The sequence below is a fragment of the Sorex fumeus genome, unplaced genomic scaffold (genome assembly GCF_029834395.1).
Source record: "Sorex fumeus unplaced genomic scaffold, SorFum_2.1 ptg000100l, whole genome shotgun sequence".
Classification (NCBI taxonomy): Eukaryota; Metazoa; Chordata; class Mammalia; order Eulipotyphla; family Soricidae; genus Sorex; species Sorex fumeus.
Genome location: NW_026606157.1, coordinates 855657 through 880429, shown reverse-complemented (window position 1 = coordinate 880429; position 24773 = coordinate 855657). Strand labels below are relative to the sequence as shown.

Genomic DNA, 24773 nt, shown 5'->3' with positions numbered 1-24773 from the left:
CGACTGACCAGTTTTCCCGGCATTCCTTGTTGAAAATGTTTTCTTAGTTTCACTTCATAATTTTTATTTATTTGTCAAAGACTATATGTCCATATACCTGTGGATTTAAGTCTGGACTTTCCATTCTAGTCTATTGGTCAAGGAGTACTTGTCTCAGTACCACACTGTTTTAATTACCACAGTTTTGTAGTATAATTTTAAAATTAAAAAGTCTCCCATTTTTCTCCCCTACGATTGCTTTGACTATTCTGGCTGGGTTTTTTATTATTCCATATATATTTCAACAATATTTGATCTATGTCTTTACATAATGTCATAGGTATTTTTCGAGGCACTGCATTGAATCTGAATAGTGCTTGGGCAAGATTGTTATTTTGACAATATCAATCTTTCTAGTACATGAACAGGGAATAGGTTCATATTTCCTAGCATGATCTTTTATATATTTTATAAATGTTGGCTTTTGATGTTGGTGTGAGCTATGATCTTTATCAGTTTTATATTGTTTAGTTATAATTTTGGAGAGATAGCCAGGAGAAACAAGTCAGATAAAATATTAAACCAGAAATCACTATATATTCACATTATGTTTAATTATTCATACATTGTTCATATCTTCTATTTTTCTTCCTATTTTGTCCAACAATTGTGATCATCAAGTGATTTCTATCTCATGTCAGCTACTATGAGAAAAATCAATGACTAAGTGGTGACTAAAGCTAACATTTTTACCTTCCACTGCTTTCCTTGAGTAAGTTTTTTATTTGATAACTTTGTGGCATTGTTGCACCTTAGGATTTAGGGTACCTAGTGAAATATTCTTGAGATATTCATAAGACATCAACCCTCCCACCTCATTCACACACACTGTGATCTCACCATTTCTCATTTTATGTACATGACTGAAATATTTACTAAATTAATAAAATCACCTTTTCATTTAAGAAGAGTTTCTTATTTCAGAAGTGCCTGCCATAGCTGCAGGCGGGGGCGGGGGGTGGCTTGAAGGGGTGGGAGGGAAACTGGGGACATTGGCATTGGAAAATTACGCCGGTGGAGGGATAGATGTATTATTATATGACTGAAAGACAATCATGAACAATTTTGTAAAGCTCTATCTCACCGTTATTTAAAATTTTTTAAAAAGGAATAGTTTCTTCTTTGAACCCTACACACAAGATATAACAGTTAAGAAAGTGACACATTTTTATGTTTTTTTAGTCTTTCTTATCGAAGAAGAAAGATACCAGACACAGTAACAACAATGTCTCCAATGGAGACGTTACTGGGCCCGCTCGAGCAAATCGATGATCAACGGGAGGGCCTTTACCTTTACCTTTAGTCTTTCTTAAACCATAGGTCTTAGGTCTGGTTATTTCATTCTAAGTTGTGAAGTTTAAGAAATGTTCCAAATATCATTAAGGCAAAGTTAGTGAAAAAAAAAAAACACATGAACTTTGCTCTATAAGTAAATTTAGCTTTTTTACAATAACTCTGTGATAGGCTGACTTTTTAATGATTATTATTATGTTATTTCTGGTCCCGTAATTTGTCCAAACCTTGCAAATGTGTTTCTAATTTCCTGCCATTTATTAGGTAAGAATAATCTGATATCATCAAAGCACTATTAAATTTTCAATAAGGTATTTTACTATTCCATTTGAATTACTAATTCAATAAAATATCAAATACTATAATTTTTTTAGTTTAGCTTACTCTATTAAATTGCATTCCCTGTGAATACAGAGCCTCTCTCTTTCTTTATCTCTCTTTCTTCTAACTTGCAGACATATAAGCAATCTTAAACCATTCTCCTGAGCACTCAGAAACCAGTAAAAGTAATAAGACTTCAGGAAGAATTCCAATTTAACTTCAGTGGTCTGGAAAAAGAGTTTGTAAACAGAGACAGACTTCAGAGAGCTAAATTTGGTTCAGAGACTCTGGTTCAAAAATCCAATCAATTAGAAACTGGCTTACGTAGCGACATTTGGATACTCAAAGTCTTTGCTCTTTCTTACTAAAGGTGATATCATTGCAACAACGCCCCCCTGCAGGGCAGAGAAGGAGATACAGCATGGGAAAGCAATGCAAAAGAAATACAGAATATTGACTATTTAGCTTACTCTTTTTTTAAACAAGCTCAATTCCTGGATTTCTTGGTATGCTCAGAAGACCAACTGAGGAACCAAGAATGAGAAAGAAGAATGGAGGCAACCAATATTGACCAAGTCATGCAAGTCTTCTTTAGAAAGATGAGTTCAGATATACTGTGAATGTAATGGAGCTTTGCAACTAAGAACTGGGCTTTGGACTCACTTCTATATTTGCTGTGGTTTAAAGGAGACTCACTTGCAGAATTTCCCTCTCATTTTAGTTAGTGTTTGTAATGCATATGTTTCTCCCATATTAAAACTCTTATTCTATTTCTATCTTCACACTTAAGGTATATTTTCTGTACAACAAAAAAAAGGAACAGTAAAGAAAAGACAGTGCATCATCTGAAATATCATCTAATTTTGTCTTTTAAATAAAATGTTTATTACATTGATATTTAATTTAATTACTGAGATACTTAGATTTGTGGTGGTTTCATAACTTGCTGTACTTTGAGTACTATAAGTGTTTTCCTAGAAATTGAAAATGAACTATTTTTATTAATCTTAGATTAGTAATGTTGTTATAACCCAAACCACGGAAAAATTTTAAGCAGTATAATTTTATTTATTCTCTCTTACATTATGAAATTTTCCATGTAGCTTATTTGTGGAGATTATATTATTCTCATAAGATATTTTAATGTTTAGAAATTTAATATGCATCTATCATTTATATCTATACATTTGCCCTATCTAAATTTGTTGGTTAAAGATAAAGATAGTTGGAAATGAGCACTCTGGATAAGAACTGAGTGTTGAAAACAGGTACAGGAACAAACATGATAATCTCTCAGTACCTGTATTGCAAACAATAATGCCCCCAAATGGAGAGAGAGACAGAGAGAGACAGAAACTGAGAGATAAAAAAGAAAAGTGCCTTCCATAGAGATACGCTGGGGGGCAGGGTGGTGGAAGGGAAAATGGGGTCATTGATGGTGAGAAATGTACACTGGTGGATGGATGGGTATTGGAACACTGTATGATTGAAACACAACCAACCATGATCAGCTTTGTAACTCTATCTCACAGTGACTCAATAAAAGAAAGAGAGAGAGAAAGAGAGAAAGAGAAAGGAAGGAAGGAGGAAGGGAGGAAGTGTAGTTAAAGGTTATTATTCATCACTCTTGCTTGTTCCTTTGGGGAGAAGTCACTAGGTAGTACTCAAAAATCCCAGGAGCTCTCTGTCTCTCTCTCTGTCTCTCTCTCTCTCTGTCTGCCTCTCTCTCTCTCTCTCTCTCTCTCCCCCCACCCCTTTTGGACATTATGGTTTGCAATACAGATTACCATGTATATCCCTTTACCTCTTTTCAGCACCCAGTTTTTGCCCAGAGTGAGCATTTCAAACTATCAATTTAAAATTACACGAGATTTTAAGAATGGACCTTGATCTGCTGGGATCAGCTTGGAATCAGTGCCTTCTAAGAACCCCCAGGGAGTTGCTTTCTCTCTCATGCGGAGAGTAGGTCATGCAAGCACCAATCATATGGCAGCTGTGGGGGGTAGGGAGACAGCACTGAAGTCAGGGTACATGAGACCAACCCCAGTTTATCCTTGTCACATGACCCCTATAAACTCTCCTTGGCTTGTATGACACTGGTGGTTCCCAAGCCCCTCTGGGACATGTTCTGGTGGATTCTAGCACTGCAGAGCCTGAGCAAAAGGATGTCTCCGGGTCCTCCCATTGATCCACTGACTTGCTTGGCCAAGAATTGCCAGAAGAGGACTCCAGTTCCCATGAGTATTGCTTGGGAGCACTCGCCACCCCCACCCAAATACATATTTTAAATTAAAAAATGGGAAGCTGCCTAAACATCCAGAGAAGAGCAATGAAATCTACTTTTCCAGAATTCTTTATGTATTGGTGGCGGGGGGGGGAGGGGGGGGGGAGGGGAGGATGTCAAGCGCTCAAGGGACCTTGGAGCCACTCCCTGTGATCTTGGCACTGCTATGTGGTTCGGAGGGTTCAGTGCTCCAGCTCCAGTCTGCAGTGCTGGAGATCAGCGAGGTCAAATCTGGCAGGGCTGGGGGCTGGGGGGGGGTGGATTATGGGACACTGGAACGGCACAGGGGCTCAAACTCAAAACCTCCCCATGCAAGGCTTCCTCTCTAATCCCTTGAGTTATCTCCTTAGCCCCAGTGCCAGAATCTGTTCTTGAAATTCCCAGTTTCCAGACCTATGAGAAATAAATTTCTGTTGTTTAAGTTAAGCAGTCGGTATATTTAGCTTGGTCACCCAAGCAGAATGATGCAGTATGCTAAGCATTAGAGTGGATAGCTACGGGGGCTCTGGACTATGTTATCTTTTACAAGGGTGTTAAGTTCGGTTTGGGCAGGCAGTTAACAGACTGGTGGATTAACTTGTCCCAGTGAGGACCTCATTGAGTCTTTCTTTTTTTTTTTCAATTATTTATTTATTTATTTATTTATTGAATCACTGTGGGAAAGGTTACAAAGCTTTCAGGTTTAGGTCTCAGTCATGCAAATATCAAACACATTTCCCTTTACCAATACTTATTTTTTACCATGAAGAACCCCAATAAAACTCCACCCCCAACCCCTCCCAGTCCCTGTGAGGCAGATGAATTCTAGTTAACACTCTATCTGCTTTGATTAGATTCATTGTTTCAATAAAAGATTCACCACTATTATTTAGAGTTTACCCCTCCCCCCCAAATCAGACATGCTGAAAAAGCATTGTGAAGTGATTTGCTTTCTACAGCTGGGTTCAAGAATTAAATGTTGGTTTTGGATTTCTGCTATTTTACTTATTGACCCTGGAAGTATTTCTACTGAAAGTCAGATAGTTAAGAAATTGGTTTCTCTGCTCTGGAGTCGTGGCCGTGCTGGAGAGCTGCTAGTGGGGGGCAACTGGTGGCCTCGGTAGGGTGTGAAGGGCGGACCAAAACGCCCCCCTTCCCATGAGGTTTTAGTTGCCCCCACACCCCCAGCTCATACCTGCTGTCCACGAGGCTCCCATGCAGCCGCCATCTTTCTTTCCAGAGAGGAGAGGGCGACTGGGGCAACACCCTTTCCCCTCTGGCAGACTTGATGGCCTGGATTAACACATAGTCCATTCACTTTTCTGCTCCAAGCTGCTGGATTCTGCATTAAGTCCTTGTGCTTCTGGGGCTGTGGCCGTGCTGGAGAGCCGCTCGTGGGGGACAACTGGTGACCTCGGTAGGGCGTGAAGGACGGACCGGAACGCCCCCCTTCCCATGAGGTTTTAGTTGCCACCACACCCCCGGCTCATGCCTGCTGTCCACAAGGCTCCCATGTGGCCGCCATCCTTCTTTCCAGAGAAGAGAGGGCGACTGGGGCAACACCCTTTCCCCTCCGGGCAGACATGATGGCCTGGGTTAACGCATAGTCCGTTCACTTTTGTGCTCCAAGCTGCTGGGTTATGCATTAAGTCCTTGTGATTCTGGGGCTGTGGCCATGCTGGAGAGCCGCTCGTGGGGGGCAACTGGTGACCTCGGTAGGCCGTGAAGGACGGACTGGAATGCCCCCCTTCCCATGAGGTTTTAGTTGCCCCCACACCCCCGGCTCATACCTGCTGTCCACAAGGCTCCCATGCGGCCGCCATCCTTCTTTCCAGAGAAGAGAGGGCGACTGGGGCAACACCCTTTCCCCTCCGGACAGACATGATGGCCTGGATTAACGCATAGTCCATTCACTTTTCTGCTCCAAGCTGCCGGGTTCTGCATTAAGTCCTTGTGCTTCTGGGGCTGTGGCTGTGCTGGAGAGCCGCTCGTGGGGGGCAACTGGTGACCTCGGTAGGGCGTGAAGGATGGACCGGAACGCCCCCCTTCCCATGAGGTTTTAGTTGCCCGCACACCCCCGGCTCATACCAGCTGTCCACAAGGCTCCCATGCGGCCGCCATCCTTCTTTCCAGAGAAGAGAGGGCGACTGGGGCAACACCCTTTCCCCTCCGGGCAGACATGATGGCCTGGGTTAACGCATAGTCCGTTCACTTTTCTGCTCCAAGCTGCTGGGTTATGCATTAAGTCCTTGTGTTTCTGGGGCTGTGGCCGTGCTCCAAACTTAACTCTGATTTTCAGGGAGAAACGTTGGGTGGTTTACTTTCCATGGATCACATTGTATATAGAGAGATGTCACGCGGCCGCATAAGCGGCCGCGCGATTTGGAGGAAAAGTCCTAGTTCCCGCATACTCGAGCTGTGCTTGTAGAGGCTTCTGGTCACCGGGGTTGCATCTGGGGGAGGCGGGATGCGGTACCTACCCCATCTGGGACTTCCCGATGATCTCGGCTCTTTTTGGAACCTGTTTTTTTTTTTTCCTTCGGGAGCTGTGGATCCCCGCCCTCCATGTGGCCCTTCTCTTTGGCTGTATCTCATTGAGTCTTTCTTGAGGGAGGGAATCATTTTCAGATTCACCTTTACTCCTCGGATACAGCCTATAATTTGAAAGTGGGGAACTTTCTCCTGGAATAGGCTCTTCCTGAGCTCTTAGACTCATGTCCAGAAATCTCTGAATGCTGGCAAGGCTCAAGCCCAGTCTAAGGACTCTGAGCTGTCTGAGATGTCCACCTCATTTCTAGATCCTGTGCAGCTGCTTTACCATAGGGACTTGCAGAGAACTGCCAGACTGAGTGCCGGCCGGAAATGGCTGCCGTCCCAGGGGGGCAATTTCAAGCAAGTATCTGGAGTCTCTGGGTCTGTCCTCTTTGATGCTTAAAAGCCCTGCACCCAGCTGTAGATGCAGCCTTGAACTCTAATCTTCCACTCTTGTCCACTCTGCTTGCAGGGACCAGGCCCCTTCATATGTGCCCCCTAAGTAGAAAATGTAGAGGAATGTGGGATGAAGTTCAAGTGCATCTTCTGGGTCAGGGTCAGGCTTTCAACCCTGCCTTAATGATTTTCCAGAGCTTCTAAGCAGTTACTATGTGTGCTGGGCTTTTAGAATTGTTCCCAGTCACAGGGAATGACCAAACTCAGCCAGCATCAGACTTGAGTTCACTTCCTGGGATATTAAATAAGCAATAACAATAAAACATTCCCCTCAAGCCAAAAAATGGTCATTGCTACTAACAAAACATGGAAATAGGATTTATTGCTATAAAACTTCAAATGGTATCTTTGAAGTAAAGAAAAAATTATGAGAACGACAGTCCCATCTTCTAGAAGCTGTATCAGTGTCTTTAGGTCCCTAATATTCTATTGCACCTCCGCAGTCAAGTGAAAGCACAACTAACCTCATTCTTCCCAGACCAGAAATGGGGGCAAAGTGAGTAGTTAGAGTGGAAATGGCTTAGGGGAGAGAAGACGGGGCAGGAATGAATGCAGGAGCTTCTCAAGCCAGAAGGAGATTGTTTCCTTTCTAATAGTGTTTGATCCTGATGCCTGTCCCCATCCTGGAGCAAGGTATTGAATAAAATCTCAGAAGGAAAGTAGAGCACGGGGTCTTAAAAGGAGGCTTCAAGAGACTCAGACAAACTCTGTCCTTGGTTTTATTTTCAGGAAGTACACAGAGCAGAAACAGTGCCCCAAGCAGAGGACCAATAGATCTCCCAAACGGTAGGATGGGAGTCAAGTGGAATTCACTTCCTCCATATTAACAAATAAATAGCTGATTTCACAAATAAACAATAGGATAAAGACAAAATGGGTCATGCAGAGAAAAAGGGAGGAAGGGATCACAGGAAGTGAAAGACCAAGTAAAATAAAAACAACAAAAAGGGACCAGGGAGATGGTACAGGAGCAAGGGCTGATGCCTGACATGTGACCCACCAAACTGGATTCCTCGCACTGCAGAGTTCCCTAGTCACCCTCAGTAGAACCCTGGGGACCGGTAGGCACCATCAAAGTGGTCCTATGCAGTCCAGCACTGCAGAGCCCTGGCAGCAGTTGTCCAAATAGCAAGGGACTGGTCTTTGGGGCCCTGAGCACTTTTAGGAGCATTTCCCTCCAGTAAACAGACAAGTAAATGCAGCAAAAAGAGACAAAGAGATGGGAATTCTCAATTGTATAGCATAGCATTTATAAAATGTTCCTGAAAATAATAATGATGAAGATAAAGAATAAAGAACAGAAGCACTATGGGAAAATGAGTAATTAAGTCTACCAATTTCACTTTGTACAGAATTAAGTATAAATCACCTTGGGAATTTGAGTTTCAGAACGAATGCAAATATGATCACGTTAGACAATAAAAAATATAGAAGTGAAAATCTAGGAAGGAAAACAGAGACAAAAAAAAGTCTTAGTGGAAAAGCAAAAGTCCTCTTTTTTAAGGAGCACGAAGTTAATTGTTATTTCCTAAAACAATTGTCTGGTTCAGTATAAACCATACGAAGAGAAATTAGTATTTGCTTAGGGAAACAAATTGGGATCCAAATGTATATAATAATGTTAACTTAAGAGGATTCTTTAGGATGAAACAGCCATGAGATGGGGAAACATCTAAAGTTCAACTACCTTTTGTGGTTTGTCTTAACTCTTTATCGTTAGTTTAATGGGACTTTTATGTTGTTGGGCTTCGGCTTGGTTTAAGGGCAAATCCGGTACTGTTCAGGCTTATACCTGGCTCTGCACTCAGGGCTCAATCCTTATGGGACTCTGGTATGACTTAGGGTCTACCATGTGCAAGACTAATCCTTTATCCATGTCTTATATCTCAAGCCTCCTAGTTTAATAGGTAAGGTAAAGGTAAAGGCCCTCCCGTTGATCGTCGATTTGCTCGAGCGGGCCCAGTAAGGTCTCCATTGGAGACTTTGTTGTTACTGTGTCTGGCATATCGAATACTCTCGGTAGCTTGCCGGGCTCTCCGGGAGGGGCGGAGGAATCGAACTCGGGTCGGCCATGTTGGCCGCTTGTAAGGCAAATGCCCTACCCGCTGTGCTATCGCTCCAGTTTAATATGTTTTATTAAGTATTTTATCATTAAATTCATTAAAAGAGAACTATGACATTTTTGCACTTCTCCTTGCAATTAAACAAGCATCTGGTGATGAGGTCTTTTCTGTTCTGAGACATTTGGAATATCTACCATCCATTTCTCTTATCTAGAAGGTCCTCTGCGGCAATAAAGTCTTTTTGAAAATTATTTTTGATTGAACAAAATAAAGTTAGAAAGACATGAGGGAAGAGGAGGTGAGGAATTTGTGTGCAAAAGAGAACATGGGCTTCTCTAGTGTGGACAGAGCAGGCAAAGATAGTGTTCAAGAGAGAATTCAGCCTTGAAAGAGTTAGCCAACAATAAAATCATTCGAACCAAATGACTCTGGGGTGATCTCTTTCCCCGTGTGTTTTTTCTACTTCTTGGATTATTTACAGTGAACATTATTCACAACAACCATACACACCCCACACACCAACTTTTTAAAAAAATTTTTTTAACTTTTATTAGTGAGACACCATGAGGTACAGTTGTAGACTTACAAATTTTTGTGCTTGGGTTTCAATTATACACACCAACTTTTAATACATTTGGAAGTTGTAAGGACTCTTTGGCCACGTTTTGCATTAGAAGTTTTAGCCTCAGCCTGGAGCTAAGCTTAGGGACTGAACTACCTCAGAAGCTCTCACCAGGGGAAGCTCTTCCAAGCCAACAATACCCTGCAGCTCTACGAACAGTGTGTCCTTTTTTTCATACTCATCCATGCAGTGGAGGGGAGTATCACCTTTTCCCACTCTTGTGACAAAAGATATTCTTTCCTGGAAGAGTAGAGAGGTGCTAAAGAGAACTACATCCTGAAAACAGGTAAAGGAACAGGAGAAACTGTATTGCAAACCATAACACCCCAAAGTCAGGTGGAGGAGGAGAGAAAGAGATTCAGAGACAGAGAGAAGAGAGAAGAGAGAAGGAAAGTGCCTGTTATACCTACCATAGAGACATGCTGCGGGGAAGGTGGCAGGAGGGATCTGGGGACATTGGTGGTGAGAAGTGTACACTGGTGGAGGAACAGATGTTGGAACATTGTATGACTGAAACCCCAGCATGATCAGCTTTGTAACTCTGTATCTCACAGTGATTCAAATAAGAAAAAAAAAGAGCTCTGTGTGTGTATGTGTGTGTGTGTGGGGGGGGGGGGGGGACGGGTTGTAGATACCTCGACAGCCTCTTCATGTGTTTTGCAGAGCTGCATGCAAATGCTCCCATAGATGAGAGAGAAAAGTAAGCCTACATGAGCTCGGAAGGAAAAGAGGAGAAAAACAGGTTCCTTAGGCAAGACTCCAAAGGCCTGCTCTGAAGCTGGCTTGGTTGTCTTCAAAGTTCTCAATAAAAGTGGCCAACTGGGAATTTCAGCCTAGTCTCTGTAAAGACATAAACAATCTTTCTATAAAAATAGTATTTGATTGGGAAGGGAAGTAAGGCCCCAATACTTGAATGCCACATAATTTTTATGTCACTGGATTTCTGAAAAATATGATTTAACATTTTGTTCACTGAGATTGGGAGTGTGGAGGCTATACTAGCTTGCTCCAGGCTCTGTGCTCAGGGAAGTGCTGGGGGGACTATGTGTAGTGCTGGGAATCAAACCCGGCTCAGTAGTGTGCTAGACAAGTTCCTTACCTGCTCTCTCTAGGTCTTGTATAATCTACCTGGACCACTCCTTCCATATTCCAGTCTTAGAGACTTCTCACATGCAGAGTCCAATCCCTCGTGCCTCTCTCCTGTATGTGGGACCTACGTATTTCACTTCTTATTGTCTTTCCCTAATGCAGCCTGTGAACCAATCAAGCAGAACTGTCATCACTGCTTGTTTGTTCCTGTCAGCCTTTCAGCCACCATCCACCTTGTGCCAGGCACTGGGATCAAGTCAGGAATATAGAGAAATAAACACTCTATCCTACGTTCCAGAAGGTCAAGGTATAATGCAAGGCATCTGAGCAATAAATATGACCGAACAGCAAACATCATCATTGATTGTGGGCTTCCATGAGACATGGGGTCAGGTTATCTAATCCAGGTGTGTGGTAAGAGGGAGGACAGAGACTAGTGATGAGTAGAGTCTAAGAGAATAAACCTTTTCAGGACTTGAGCGTTTTCAAAGAATTTGCAAGACAATCTACACACAGGCAATTCTTTTTATTTATTTATTTGTTTTATTGAATCCAGTTTGGGACTGGACCTGCCAGTAACTAGACAGTTACACCCACCAACTGCCGTGTAACTCCAACAACGGCCAGGATCCAGAGATCATCACACTCAGCTCCCGGAAGCGCGCGGCCGCTGATGACATCTTATCATCTCATTCCTAATTTGGTCAAACTGGCAGGCTACCAAATGTAACATGCCCACACGGCAGAGTCTGGCAAACTCCCCGTGGTATACCCAATATGCCAAATACCAGTAACAATGATGGGTCTCATTCTCCTAACCCTGAAAAAGCCTTGAATATGGCACTTAAAAAAAAAAAAATCTCAGGGCTAGGACGAAGAAGACGTTACTGGCACCTGCTCGAGGCAATCGACGAACAACAGGGTGGTCGTGATCGTGATCGTGATTGAATCACCACGAGACACACAGCTACAAAGTCGTTCATGATTGGGTTTCAGTTATACTATATTCCAACACCCATCTCTCCACCAGTGTACATTTTCCACCACCGATGTCCCCACTTTTTCTCCTGCCCCTCTCGACCTCTTACCAGCAGCCAGCCTATCTCTAAGAAGTTCTAAGAAGGCATCTCTCTCTCTCTTTCTCTCTCTCTCTCTTTCTCTCTCTCTCTCTCCCTCCCTCCTCTCTCTTCCCCCTCTCTCTCTCGCTCTCTCTCCCTTCTCTCTCTCCTTTTGAGCATTATGGTTTTCAATACAGATACTGAGAGTTTATCATGTTTGTTTCTTTACCTACCTTCAGCACGCAGTAATTATCCAGAATGATTATTCCCAACTCTCTTTGACATAGTGGTCCCTTCTCTATTCCCAGCGCTTGAGGCAGGCTTCCAACCGTGGATCAATTCTCCTGGCCCTTGTTTCTACTGTCCTTAGGCAATTCTTACTTCTGCCATAGCTCAGCTGCTGTATTCAGCCCAGTGGTCACATCTAGGCCTAGAAACTCTTCCTCCGGGGTCCACTTCTATTTTGGGCTCTGTCTGCTCCACATTGCAGTGATTTCCCCTTGGCACCTGGCATCTTAGTGAGATTACTCAGATTTCAAAGTGAGATTTAAAAACAAAAACAAAAACAAAAAAACCCTAGTTTAGATGTTTCCTGCTGCTGTTGATCTTCGAGAAATCTTTTAACCTCCCCGAAATGCTCTTCCTCCTCGGTGAACGCATGACCATCATGAGAACCAGAGCGTTTACTCCAGGGAGCCCGCAAACAGAAAATGAGATGCTGGATGTGGAAGCAGGTTCTAGAACAGAGCAAACATGAACCTTCCTGGTTAGAATTCGGGAGTGATGCAAGACGACGAACTCAGTGCCAACCTCCAGCAAAGAAAGAGAAAGGGAAGCGTTTTGGAACTTTCCCAAACAGGGAGCAATTTCAGCCGAAATCGGGTTTTTGCCTCTGGTAGCAGCTCAGCTGCTCCTGAGGCCTGGGCTTCAATCCCACCCGTTTCCCTTGGTTCAAGTCCTTCCTTCGGTTTCCTCCAGACTCTCCCAGAGGGACCTCGGGATGCGGACAGGACCAGCACGCAGCGATGCTTGCACCCAGGGAAGGAACCGAGAGAGGCCGGGGAGGCAGCGAGCGCGGGGCCCGGGAAGGGCCGGCCCGGGGCGGGGATGCTGCAGGCCGCGCCGCTTTCCCGCCCGAGGAGCGCGCCGTGCCCGGGGCCCGCTAGGGGGCGCCGCCGCGCCGCACTGCAGCATCCCGGGCGCCGGGCTCGCGGCTGCCGCAGTAGCGGGGCCGCCCGTGGGAGCGAGCGCGGCGCCGAGACCCCCGCGCCGTCCCGGGGAGCGCGATCGCGGCTCGCCCGGGGTCCGGACAGTGCGGACAGGTGAGTGCCACGCACGTGCCTTGCCCCGCGCGCCCCGGATCTCCTCGGAAACGCTCCGAAACGGCCCGGAACGCCTGGGCTCGGGGTGCAGTTTTCCGGGTGCCCGGGGAGGGCTGGGGGGTGGCGGGTGGAGGGGTCGCTGCGAGGGCGTGCGGGCGCCCCGAGACGGCTGCCAAGACGGTCTCCCCCCCTCGGGGGAGACCCACGCGCCCCGCGGTCCCCGTCCCGGTCGTGTGTCCTCTCTGCCGGGGACCTGTTGCTCGGCGCGGGGCTCCGGCGGGGGGCTCGCCCCTGCGTCCCCCGATGCGATGCGCGCCCCCTCCCCCAAAAGGCGACTGAGCACAGGGCAACTTGACTCGGGGCGCAGAGAGGCTGGTTCCCACGGCCCCACTCCGCGGGGTTCTGCCCCCCGCCGCAGCTGCGCTTGCTTAGCAGGACACCCGTCGGTGGGAGCACAAGTTGGGGAGGGGGAGATGCACTTTAGGGTGATGCTGGCTTCGCCCTGCACCTCCTCCCACCACCCCGCAGCCGGGGAAGGAGAAGAAAGCGGGACCCTGGCTGAAGCTGGGCTTGGAGATGAGGGGTGGATGAATGAATTCTTGCCTTTCGTGAATGAGAGAACCAGGGGAAGAGGATGAAACAGCCGGCCCGGCCGGACGCTCCCCGGGCAGGAGGGCAGGAGGGCAGGAGGCAGAACCCAGGTTCCATCCGCGGCACCGCATAAGGGCCCCTGAGCACCACCTGGAGTGAGAGATCCTGAGCCCAAACACCAAAATATAAAATAAAATAAAAGCAGGTTACTCGTGACCTGTCATAGGTGAAATAGATTATAAACTCCAGGAAGGCACTGGGAGTGGGATAGGGTGGGTTGCGGAATAGTATTCTTCAGGAATGGATGATGAATGCGTTCTGAGTGACACTGAATTTGAAGGCGTTTCTTCTTCCTAACATTCCTTCCTGTGATGCTCAGATCTTACCCCTGACTCTGCGCTCAGGAATCACTCCTGGTGGTACTCAGGGGATGTATAGGGTGCTGAGGATCGAACCCGGGTCAGCTGCATACAACTTACCCGCTGTACTATGGCTCTGGCCCCTCTAAGCTTCTCTTCTCGTGCTCAAAAGAATGGCTTAGAATAAAATCACTGCACCTTCACTTTATCTTGACTATTGTCCAGTTGATGTCTTAAATCTAAAAATCTCTAATAAGTAGTCACTATCTGGCTAAAATATTTTGTGTGAGGGGTGACGACGGGAACTCAGAAGTTTTTGTCCTGATAGTGCTGTCCACAGAAAAAGTCAACAGCCCCAAGTTTCTGCACATGAAGAGAACTGCTTTCACAGATTCATCATATGGAAACTCTTGGATGGCAAATTCTACTGAAGCTCAAAAACTTAGTAGAAGGCCACTTGTTACAGTTTTCACATTTATCTTTGTTTACTTCTTGTCTAATGCAGCTTCACATTTTCATTTGAAAATTATGATGCCGAGAGATCGTAGCGTCTCCAAGAGATTTTTCTAAATATCCAGTTGTTTATTAGGTTATAAAAGAAGAAAGATACGGATTCGCACGATTTTGCTTTCTTGTGTAAAATTCCTATGCCACAGGGACCGTTGGGAATTACTAAAACATTTGACTCAGTGATTTTTTTTTAAATCACATTTGATGGTTACTTTCAGAAGGCATAAATCACCAATCACTTGGTATTTATGTGCACGGGAATGGACTGTTTTATGCAGAATAACAAATTGTTGTTAATACAAGCTCCAGACACTTGCCTGGTGGATGTTTTAAAGACACTCTTGCAGTTTTAATTTAGAATCTACAGAGTGTATCTCTCCCTCTGCGGGTGCTTCCAGACTGTGTCTGAGGTAGCCGTGAATCTTAAGCATAGAGCCTTCCCTTAATGAATGCATGCAAAACGACAAATGCAGAAATCCTTTCAACATTAGCCAAAAATCTGGGACTGGACAAATTACAGATGTTCAAGCTTCTGGGTTTTGTACTATTAATGATTACTCAGAAGTTTTCCATTATTGAAGTGGAGAGAATGGGAGCGAATGTCCAAGCTGCCTTTTCCTCCTGGGCTTCCACCCTGGCACTCTGGGGTTGAGTGCTCACAAAATGTGTCAAGACCAGCTGGATGGCTTAGATGCATAGCAGAGAAGACAGTTAGGTCTTAATGTCTTTGCCGAGATATTTTCCAAAAGGGTCTTTCCTGTTTTCTTTTCTTGGAGAATCTCTTTTTGAAAATGTGTAGATGTCCAAAGTCTGAACAATAAAGTCAGTGAATGCATTTTTTTCTGCTAGAGAGAGGTGGGAGGAAGGAAAGGAGGGAGGGAAGAAAGAAAGAAGGAAGGAAGGAAGGAAGGGAGGAAGGGAGGGAGGAAAGAAGGAAGGAAGGAAGGGAAGAAGGAAGGAAGGAATGGAAGAAGGAAGGGAAGAAGGAAGGAAGGAATGGAAGAAGGAAGGAAGGAAGGAAGGAAGGAAAGAAGGAAGGAAGGAAGGAAGGAAGGATGGAAGGAAGGGAAGAAGGAAGGAAGGAAGGAAGGAAGGAAGGGAGGGAGGAAAGAAGGAAGGAAGGAAGGGAAGAAGGAAGGAAGGAATGGAAGAAGGAAGGGAAGAAGGAAGGAAGGAATGGAAGAAGGAAGGAAGGAAGGAAGGAAGGAAAGAAGGAAGGAAGGAAGGAAGGATGGAAGGAAGGGAAGAAAGGAAGGAAGGAAGGAAGGAAGGAAGGAAGGAAGGAAGGGAGGGAGGAAGGGAGGGAGGGAGGAAAGAAGGAAGGAAGGAAGGGAAGAAGGAAGGAAGGAATGGAAGAAGGAAGGGAAGAAGGAAGGAAGGAATGGAAGAAGGAAGGAAGGAAGGAAAGAAGGAAGGAAGGAAGGAAGGAAGGAAGGAAGGAAGGAAGGGAGGGAGGGAGGGAGAAAGGGAGGAAGGGAGGGAGGGAGGGAAGGAGGGAGGGAAGGAAGGAGGGAGGGAGGGAGGGAGGGAGGGAAGGAGAAGGGAGGGAGGGAGAGAAGAGGAGGGGAGAGAAAGAGAGGAAGAGAGAAAGAGACAAAGAAAGCGCCAGAGAGAGAAAGATAGGAAATCTATAGACGAGGAAACTCCTGAGAATATGCATGCTTGTGCTAAGACATTTGTGTTTCAAAAACATTTTTTTATTTTAGGGCGTTTGCCTTACAAGCGGCCAACATGGCCGACCCGAGTTCGATTCCTCTGCCCCTCTCAGAGAGCCCAGCAAGCTACCGAGAGTATCTTGCCCACACGGCAAAGCCTGGCAAGCTACCCGTAACATATTCAATATGGCAAACACAGTAACAACAAAGTCTCACAATGGAGATGTTACTGGGCCCTCTTGAGCAAATTGATGAAGAATGGGAGGACAGTGACAGTGACAATGACAGTACTAAGACTTTACCTGGAACACACATATATGTCTGTCTGATGACTTAATCAATCTGAACTGACCTGGAATGGCAAATTCAGTCAGTCCAAAGGGAAATGAATAGCCCCAAATGGAACTCTGCCATGACATGTGCATATTGGATGTTTATAAACACATGGAAAATGCATGTGTTCACAAATTTAAAGTATTTAAAATATCACAGAGAGAAATTGTGGTTGACGCCAGAATTTTGTATTTCTGAAACAATTTCCTTGAGTAAGCATTTTAGAAAATGCTATTGCCCGTGAAAATGCATGCGTTTTCAAGTCCTGGATCTACTATTTCTTAGTGGAATAGTTTACACTAAATCACTATAGTCCTTTCAGGATTGTGGTGAAGATCAAAATGGGAGATGTTGATGTTGGTTGGTATAAAAGAGAGGCTTAATAAGTACTAATTCCTTTCTCCAGTCACTTTGAATCCTCAAATCTCTTCTGTTTAAGGACGGCAGCTTTACAATGATGTGGTGAATCCCAAGGCTGGAATCCAACAGATTTTCTCAGCTCTTTTGTTTGGACGGCAGTCAGTTATCTACCAACCCCCAGCATGGCTAAAAGTGCAGAGGTCAAACTGGCAATATTTGGCAGAGCAGGTGTGGGCAAGTCAGGTAAGTTTCTGTTGTGGTTTTTGTATATGTGTCTTCATCGTTGCATTTGAGCTTGTGTATGAGGATGGTTGGCATTTATTATGTTTTCATATGTTGCTGTTTTAAATGAAGTCTCTCTTCATCTAGAGTTTCTATTTTGTAGAGCCAAATATTTCATACTCTGCTTTTTTGTGATAAAGTAGCTCTGCTGATAATGCACAAGACCATGGATATATCACAGTCTTGCTATTCTGAAGAGAGATACTGAACAAACCTCAAAATAAATCAGAATGTGAAGATTATAAAAAGCATCTTTGCTCTTTTTTTTCTCTATCTGATATTTTTGGGATTCAATTTTATATTTCATTGTATCTTGATATTCTCAGCAACCAGCCCATTTGTCAAGTCTGTTTTGAATGCTTAATAAGTGCTTGTTCGGCGAATAGATCTTTACAAGAAACAGAATTGCGTTGTTTGCCAATACGGCTAAGGTTGGAGAAATAGGGTAAAAACTTAGAGTGCATGACCCCAAGCAAGACAACTATTGCTTGTGCTTCTGGGGCGAATTTAAATGATCAAACTATGGCGCATGTTAGTAATTCAGAGACATTTTATTCTCTCCCAAGGAATGATTTGGAGGTTTTTAAGATTAAAGGTTAAATGGAGGAAGTGTAGACATACCTAATTTATTTTAAAATGTATGTCTCTGATTTTTATAATTAAAAGCTTGCTAAAAGTTGATGCTGCAAAACTGTTGGGGGGTAACATAGCATTTTAAATCAAGTTATTCATCCTTTTGCTGAAAGAAGGAACTGGAACTGATTGTGCACAGCACTTTTGCTTCTCAGGAAAGGACTCAAGCAGAAACCTACTAATATGTGTGTGTGTGTTTGTGTGTGTGTTTGTGTGTGTGTTTGCAGAAGACAACCCTTTGAGCACCTCACTACCCTAGATAATCCACATAAACTAAGTAAACATGCTTAAGTGGTATTTCAATTCTGTGACCAACCACTCCTTCTAACCTGCTCTCTGGTTTAATGTCACTAGTAAATCTTCTTTCTCCTAATCTAAGCATTCCCTCTCTCTTTTTTTATTTTCAGTTTCTCCTGTCACCCTCTTTTCTTCTGGTCTTTGCATGCTCTTGCGTTGGGCAGAAACCAAGCCAAGAAAATAGATTGTTGGCAAGGCTAAGAAGGCTAATCTTCCCCAGATTGTAGATAGTTCAGCTCCTCCCCATTAATCTCCTCAGTGTTTCCTGATGGCGTGAGAACCCAGTTTTTCTAGCTGGTGGAAGGATCTAGAGAATGAGGAAACGATTTTACTAGTGTCTTATATATCCTGGATATTCATCCTTTATCAGATGGGTATTGGGTAAATATTCTTTCCCATTCTGTGGACTCTTTCTGTATTTTGGTCACTGTTTCTTTTGAAGTGCAGAAGCTTCTTAGTTTGATGTAGTCCCGTTTGTTTATGTTTGCTTCCACTTGCATGGTCAATGCTGCTGGCTGACAAACAGGGATAGTAGATACAAGGGCCAGGAGGATTGCCCCATAGCTGGAAGCCTTCCTTATGAGTGGAGGGGAGAAGGCAGATGGAATAGAGAAGGGATCACTAAGAAAATGATGTCTGGAGTAATCAGTCGGGATGGGAGATGTGTGCCGAAAGTAGATAATGGACCAAACATGATGACCTCTCAGTGTCTGTATTGCTAACCATAATGCCCAATAGTAGAGAGAGAGTATGGGGAATATTGTTGCCATGGAGGCACGGGGAGGGTGGGAGGGGGTTATACTGGGGAGATTGGTGATGGAGAATGTGCACTGGTGGAGGGATGGGTATTTGATCATTGTGTGATTGTAACCCAAACATGAAAGCTTGTGACTTTCTCATGGTGATTCAATAAAATTAAAAGAGAGAGAGAGAGAGAATGAGAGAGAGAGAGAGTGAGGAAATAGTTATGGTTACCGTGAGTGGAGGATGGAGGGAAGGAGGTGGGTGGGGCAGCTAGCCCCACTGGTCTAAGTCTCTAAGAAAAGGGTCTAGGCTTAAACTGTTTGTTACACATTTATTCACAATTTACCGGACAAGATGGGAAGAGGAATTTTTAATTTCATAGCACTTACCAAAAACGACTCCACCTAGTTTAGAAAGTTAAATTAAAAAAATCCATTTGAGGGGCTGGAGTTATAGTACAGCGGGGAGGGCATTTGCCTTGCACACAGCCAACCCAGGTTCGATCCCCAGCATCCCATACGTGGATATGACCTAAAAAGACCAAAATTTTAAAAAAATGTCTTTAAGTCCAGCTGAGAGAGGAAAGCTTAGCTGTGCATCTATCCATTCCTTCCTGTTTCTCAGTCTCAGAGTGAGTATATGCTGCCTCCTCCCACAGAGAGTTTCACCCCGAAATCTGGACTCTGCCCCCTATTCTCATCACCGGATTGATTCAGTGAGTGTTTCAGTGATTGCTTCTTATTTCCTGCCAGCACCTTTTCTCTTCAGCTTCCTTTTGCCCGCTGGTCCATCTTTTCCTTTTCTCTAAGCTTTTGGGATGTGAAGCTAGCCCTCGCTGGCCTGTTTGTTTGGTTTTTTTTTTTAACCTCCCTTTCATTGCTTAGAACTTGGCCATCTTCCATTGTTATGATGCTCCCAGGGCTGCTTTCATTCAGGTCATCCCCAATCAATAACCCACATGTGGCATGAACATGCCCTGGTTGTGACAGACCTGTCTTTGTGATTCAACATGACCATTGGTTCCTGCTCATCACGTCTCCTTCCCAGGTTCTCCTGTCCTCAGCTCTTAAGCTGCTGCTTTCAGAGGCTGCTCTTCAATTGCCCACACCTCAAAAAATCCGGGCTGCCGGGGGCTTCTGTGCACCCCCTCTCCTTGCCTGCTCACTCCACTGCCCCTCCTCCCCCAGGCATTATCCCTGGCAACCAGCTGAAAGTACTGACAGAGCACGAATTCTGTTGATCCTGGCTTCGTTTCCTGCCAAATGCAGAAGGTGGGATTGTTTCCTGCAATCCTTTCCAGCCCTGAAATCTTGTTATTATTGATGAATTGAATCCTCTTCCGACTGGTTTCTCCATCCACCTTGCATATATTCTACCTTTTGTGTTTATTTGCATTTAGGTGAAAATGACAATCGCCCTCTACATGCCTTTAAACAATTGCCCTTTTGTCTATCATCTGTGCACAGTGTTTTCTTATTTCAACAGTAGATTGTTTTCCCGAGACCTTGAAACCACACCTCATATTTTAAAAGTAGTACCAGTTTGACTCATGCATGGGAGGCAATTCTGAAGTCTTTTCCCATAGTTTGGTGGAAACAACCGCAGAGTATTTTTTGATTGTCAACTTTGAAATAGACTGTAATGATACCGAGTTCATGTTCATTCCAGTTCTTCATTAATAATAAACGTGATGCTCTGCATTCGGTTTATGCTCACCTTCCTTTGTATCAGTTTTCTAAGTAATTTAGCTTTTTATTTATTTGGTTATCTAGTTAGTTTCTGGGCGACACCTGGTAGCACTGAGGATGATCAAATCCGTAGCCACATGCAAGGCAAGCACCCTACCCACAGTAATATTATTATTATTATTATTATTATTATTATTATTATTATTATTTGCTTTTTGGTTCACATCCTGCGATGCACAGGGGTTACTCCTGGCTCTCCACTCAGGAGTTACTCCTGGCGGTGCTCAGGGAACCATATGGGATGCTGGGAATCGAACCCGGGTCAGCTGCGTGCAAGGCAACGCCCTACCCACTGTGCTATCTCTCCAGCCCCCGCCCCACAGTACTATTATTGCTCCATCCCAAGTAACTTGGATTTTTAAATATTCAAGAAAGCATACCCCTTGGCATACTTTATTTGAGTATTTACTCAAATACATTCCATAAATAGTCATCATCTTGTCTCAGCCTGAAGCTTGTGATGTTTGTAAACTGTTTCATAAGTTGAAACTCAAGAGTCATGGTAAATGTCTAGTGGTAACTTCAAAATGTTAAATGAAGACTAACTTTATAGAAAAATAATTTGCTTAAAATCTACTAGCATTTACGTTTGTAGTTGTAGGACTCCCAATAACTAAATCGGTAAAGTTGTTAACAAAAAAGTCTTAAGTATTTAATGTCATCAGTAATACTTCTTATTTTATTGAAAATACTTATCAAAAAGTATTTACTTTGAAATAGTAAGCCTAATATCCAGATGACACTAGTTTCTTAGTCTATAATATCACAGTCATTTCAGTTTCAGAGTCATAGCTGAAACTGCACACAATGAAAAGTTGAATAAGCATTCTTTTTTACAATGTCAAAAAATTGTCATCATTTCCCATGGACTCAAACTTTCTTTTCTCTCTAAACATGTAGCAGGGGAAGTATCCCTAAGGGAGCATCTTGCCATCTGAAAATGGTCTCTGAGTTGGTAGATCAGTGTGAATTGCTCTAGAGGCCTCCCTTCTTACCTGCCCCATCCACTTTCCCCCGTGTTCAATACCAGACTGGAGTTTGGGTAGTTGATATGCCTGGAAAGTGCTGTGTAAGTATCTTACCCACATGTCAACCTAGTACAGCCTACAAGTCAGGAGCAAAAAGTTGGGGTCTGTCCTGATGGTCTGACTGCCAGTTTTACAACTTTTTAGATGCCTGATCTTGGCCCAACTTCTCTAATTCTTTAACTGTAAATGGGAAGTAATAGTACCTGTCTTAAAAAGCTGTTGTTAGGATTGAATGAGTAATTGCTACAAAATTTCTAAAATAACCTGATTCATAGTATGTACTCAAGTCTTAGTTCATATCATTGCAATTTTTGAGGTAGCCTTATTTTAATTTGTAAGTTCTCTGTGAATCATGCGAGCATATATATATATGTATATGTTATATTCATATATACATTATGTATATGTTCAAATTAGTATTTTGCTTTGCAGTGAAGGTTTGGTAAAAGACAAAATTCTGCATCACTGCTTTCTTTTTATACTTTCAACACACAATCTCTCCACTTCCCCGCCTCCATTGTTCTTTTTGTCATGTATGGCTAATGCCATTCACTGATGATTATAAGTTATGTGAGCATAATAATTCTTGTGGCGTATATCTTGGAAATATTGGTTGGAAAAACATCCATAAATATTGTGGTTTCGTCAATAAATTAACACTCTAAACTTTGAAAGTGCTTCTAGTATGTGGCCGATGGTTTTCTAAGACTAGGTAATAGACCATCTTTATTTAAAACAGAATATAACATTAACCAGATTTTTTCTGATAGCTTGACCATAGAATGTACCGGCACGGACAAAAACATGAATAATTTGTCTATTACTAAGGTGTGCTGATAAAGCATGAGTGTGTGTGTGTGTGTGTGTCCATGCATATATGTGCATATGAGAATATTTTTTGTGGCCTTTTGTACTGGGAGGACTCTTCTTCCTTCTGTCCCACTATGTCCTTGCTGATTTGTCTGTAAGACAGTCTACTCCTGACCTAAAGGGCTTGTTGGCTCAGCCTGTGGAGAAGCAGTAAAGCAAAGAGCCAAACAATTCCCAGTTCATTCTGTCTTTTGCCCCAGATGGGCAAACAATCCCCTCTACTTGCTGAAGGTAAAGCTCTCACAGATTTCTATGCTTATTACAAGCTGCTAGTAATTAAAGCAGTCAAACCTGTCATAAAACCCTAGAATGCGTGCTCTATTTATTTATCTGCTTTCTGGGTTCGTATTAGTCACATTTGTCGAGTGGGGAAGGGCCGAGAGATAAACAATGGCAATTTTTAATTTACTTTCACAGTTGACATTCTCATCTTGGCATTGAAATATTGTGTTCCATAGTTAAATATGTGGCTTGAAAGGCTAGTCTCAATGTTAATTGAGTAATGCTACCCTCTAATTCAAAAGCCAATTGATGCTCTCATCCGTGAAGGCTTAAGTTCATAGACTCCAATTGCTGGACTATAAATTGAGTGTCAAATACAAACAAACTGGTGATTTTCCCCTTTGGCACAAGGAGAAGTGATTTATTTTTTCCTCTTTTCCCCTCTTGTCTTGTTCTGTTTTTCCTCTTTTGATTAGAAAAAGTTTTGAAAACCCCCTGTTCATTTTTATTTTCAAGTGGAAAAGAGGCAATTTGGATTTTAGTGTGAATTGTCTCGTAAGCACAACATTCTCTCTCTTATGTGTGTAACTTACAGATGGGATATGCTGTTATTAGATCAACACATCTATTCAATAAAAGCAGCAATCTCAGCAGCATCTTGGGTGGGGTGGTCTCCTTATGTCATTAAACTTCTTGGTGTTTTAGTTTTCTTCTACTTACACAGCTTGTACCCTTCACTGGAACTTAACTATGCTTTGGTAATGCTGCTGTCAAAGTATTTCTTAAAGAAGAGAAATAATGAGTAGGGGTGTTGGAGTTTCAAAGTCTCTCATAAGACCCTTGTAATTATTTTACAGGCTTTTAAAGATAAAATATTTATAAAATTAATATTAACCTATAACTGATCATGGTTATTGGAATATGGGCATGACTCCCCATTCCCCCTGATCCCAGTTAGTGGCAAGAAGAAGCTCAGCAGAAAGATAGAGAAACTTGTGATTTCAGTAACATGTAAGCTTTGGGGCCAATGGGAGGACACTATTGGACAGGAAATAGCACACCCCAAGAATATGGACACGGGAAGCTTAGGACTCCCTAGTTTCTACATCTCTCATTATCTCGTCAGCACCTTGACCATTTATTCTAAGATTATACCATCCATGATGCTGAGTTTCCTCCAAATGTTTGTCTGGGGCCATTCTACTCTGGAATCTCCCCCCATCCCAACTTGGGGCATACAGTTTCTTTCTTTTGCTTTATAGGTTTCTCTCTCTCTCTCTCTCTCTCTCTCTCTCTCTCTCTCTCTCTCTCTCCTCTCATATTTACAAAATAAAGGTTTGTCTATGTGAGCAAAGAAATGGGTTGTACTTCAGGTGGTAGCTTCTGGAAACATGTGTGTGTGTGTGTTATGTGTGTGTGTGTGTGTGAGTGTGTGCATATGTGCACAATGGTGGGTGTGTGAGTTGTGTGTGTTGGTGGGTATGTATAGAAGTCTTTCCTAGGTGGTTGTTCAAACTTAAGGATTACTAGAAATGAGACACATCAGTTACTTGTATAGTTGATGGTTACCACTGTAATTATTCTGGAAAGACTTAACTGGAGGGAGGATGGGATTGTGACAAATCCAGATGGAGATAGGAAAAAAATCAGCAGCTTATCACAAAACATGGTGATAGGATTACTTATGGCTTTCCGGTGTTCATGTTTTCCTTCACCTGCAAAGGTAAAAAGTCAAAAAAAAGCAAACCGTCTCCATGAGTCGATTTCCATGTGTTTATTTCACCTCAAGAGCAAAAGAAATATGTTGTCAGTGGCCAGCAAACCTTACAGATGCATAGAGAAGTCAAGACTCAGGCATACCTAAGTCACATGGACCTTTCTTGTTTATCCAAGAAGAAGAACAGGAAGAGGAGTGGTGTTTGGGAAGTAATAGAGAAGTAAAAAAAGTTAATCAAAGTCAGGTGTTCAAGATGGGCAAATATTTAGTAGATTGGCAATGACCAACTCTTAGGCTGTTCTTTTAAGAAAAATGTAATTACAAAGGAAAGGATACTGGAAAAGAAAACAAAAAGGACATCTCTAT

At 43.3% G+C, this 24773-nt stretch overlaps 1 protein-coding gene across 1 annotated transcript in view; it reads left to right on the top strand.

Moving 5' to 3' along the window:
- Nucleotides 1-12913: 12913 nt before the first annotated feature.
- RERG (RAS like estrogen regulated growth inhibitor) overlaps nt 12914-24773 on the top strand; it is a 99239-nt gene continuing 87379 nt past the window's right edge. The window contains exons 1-2 of the mRNA XM_056134630.1: nt 12914-13058; nt 16946-17109. Coding sequence (XP_055990605.1) covers nt 17049-17109 — 61 coding nt within the window. The 5' untranslated portion in view covers nt 12914-13058; nt 16946-17048. The remainder of the gene's footprint in view (nt 13059-16945; nt 17110-24773) is intronic.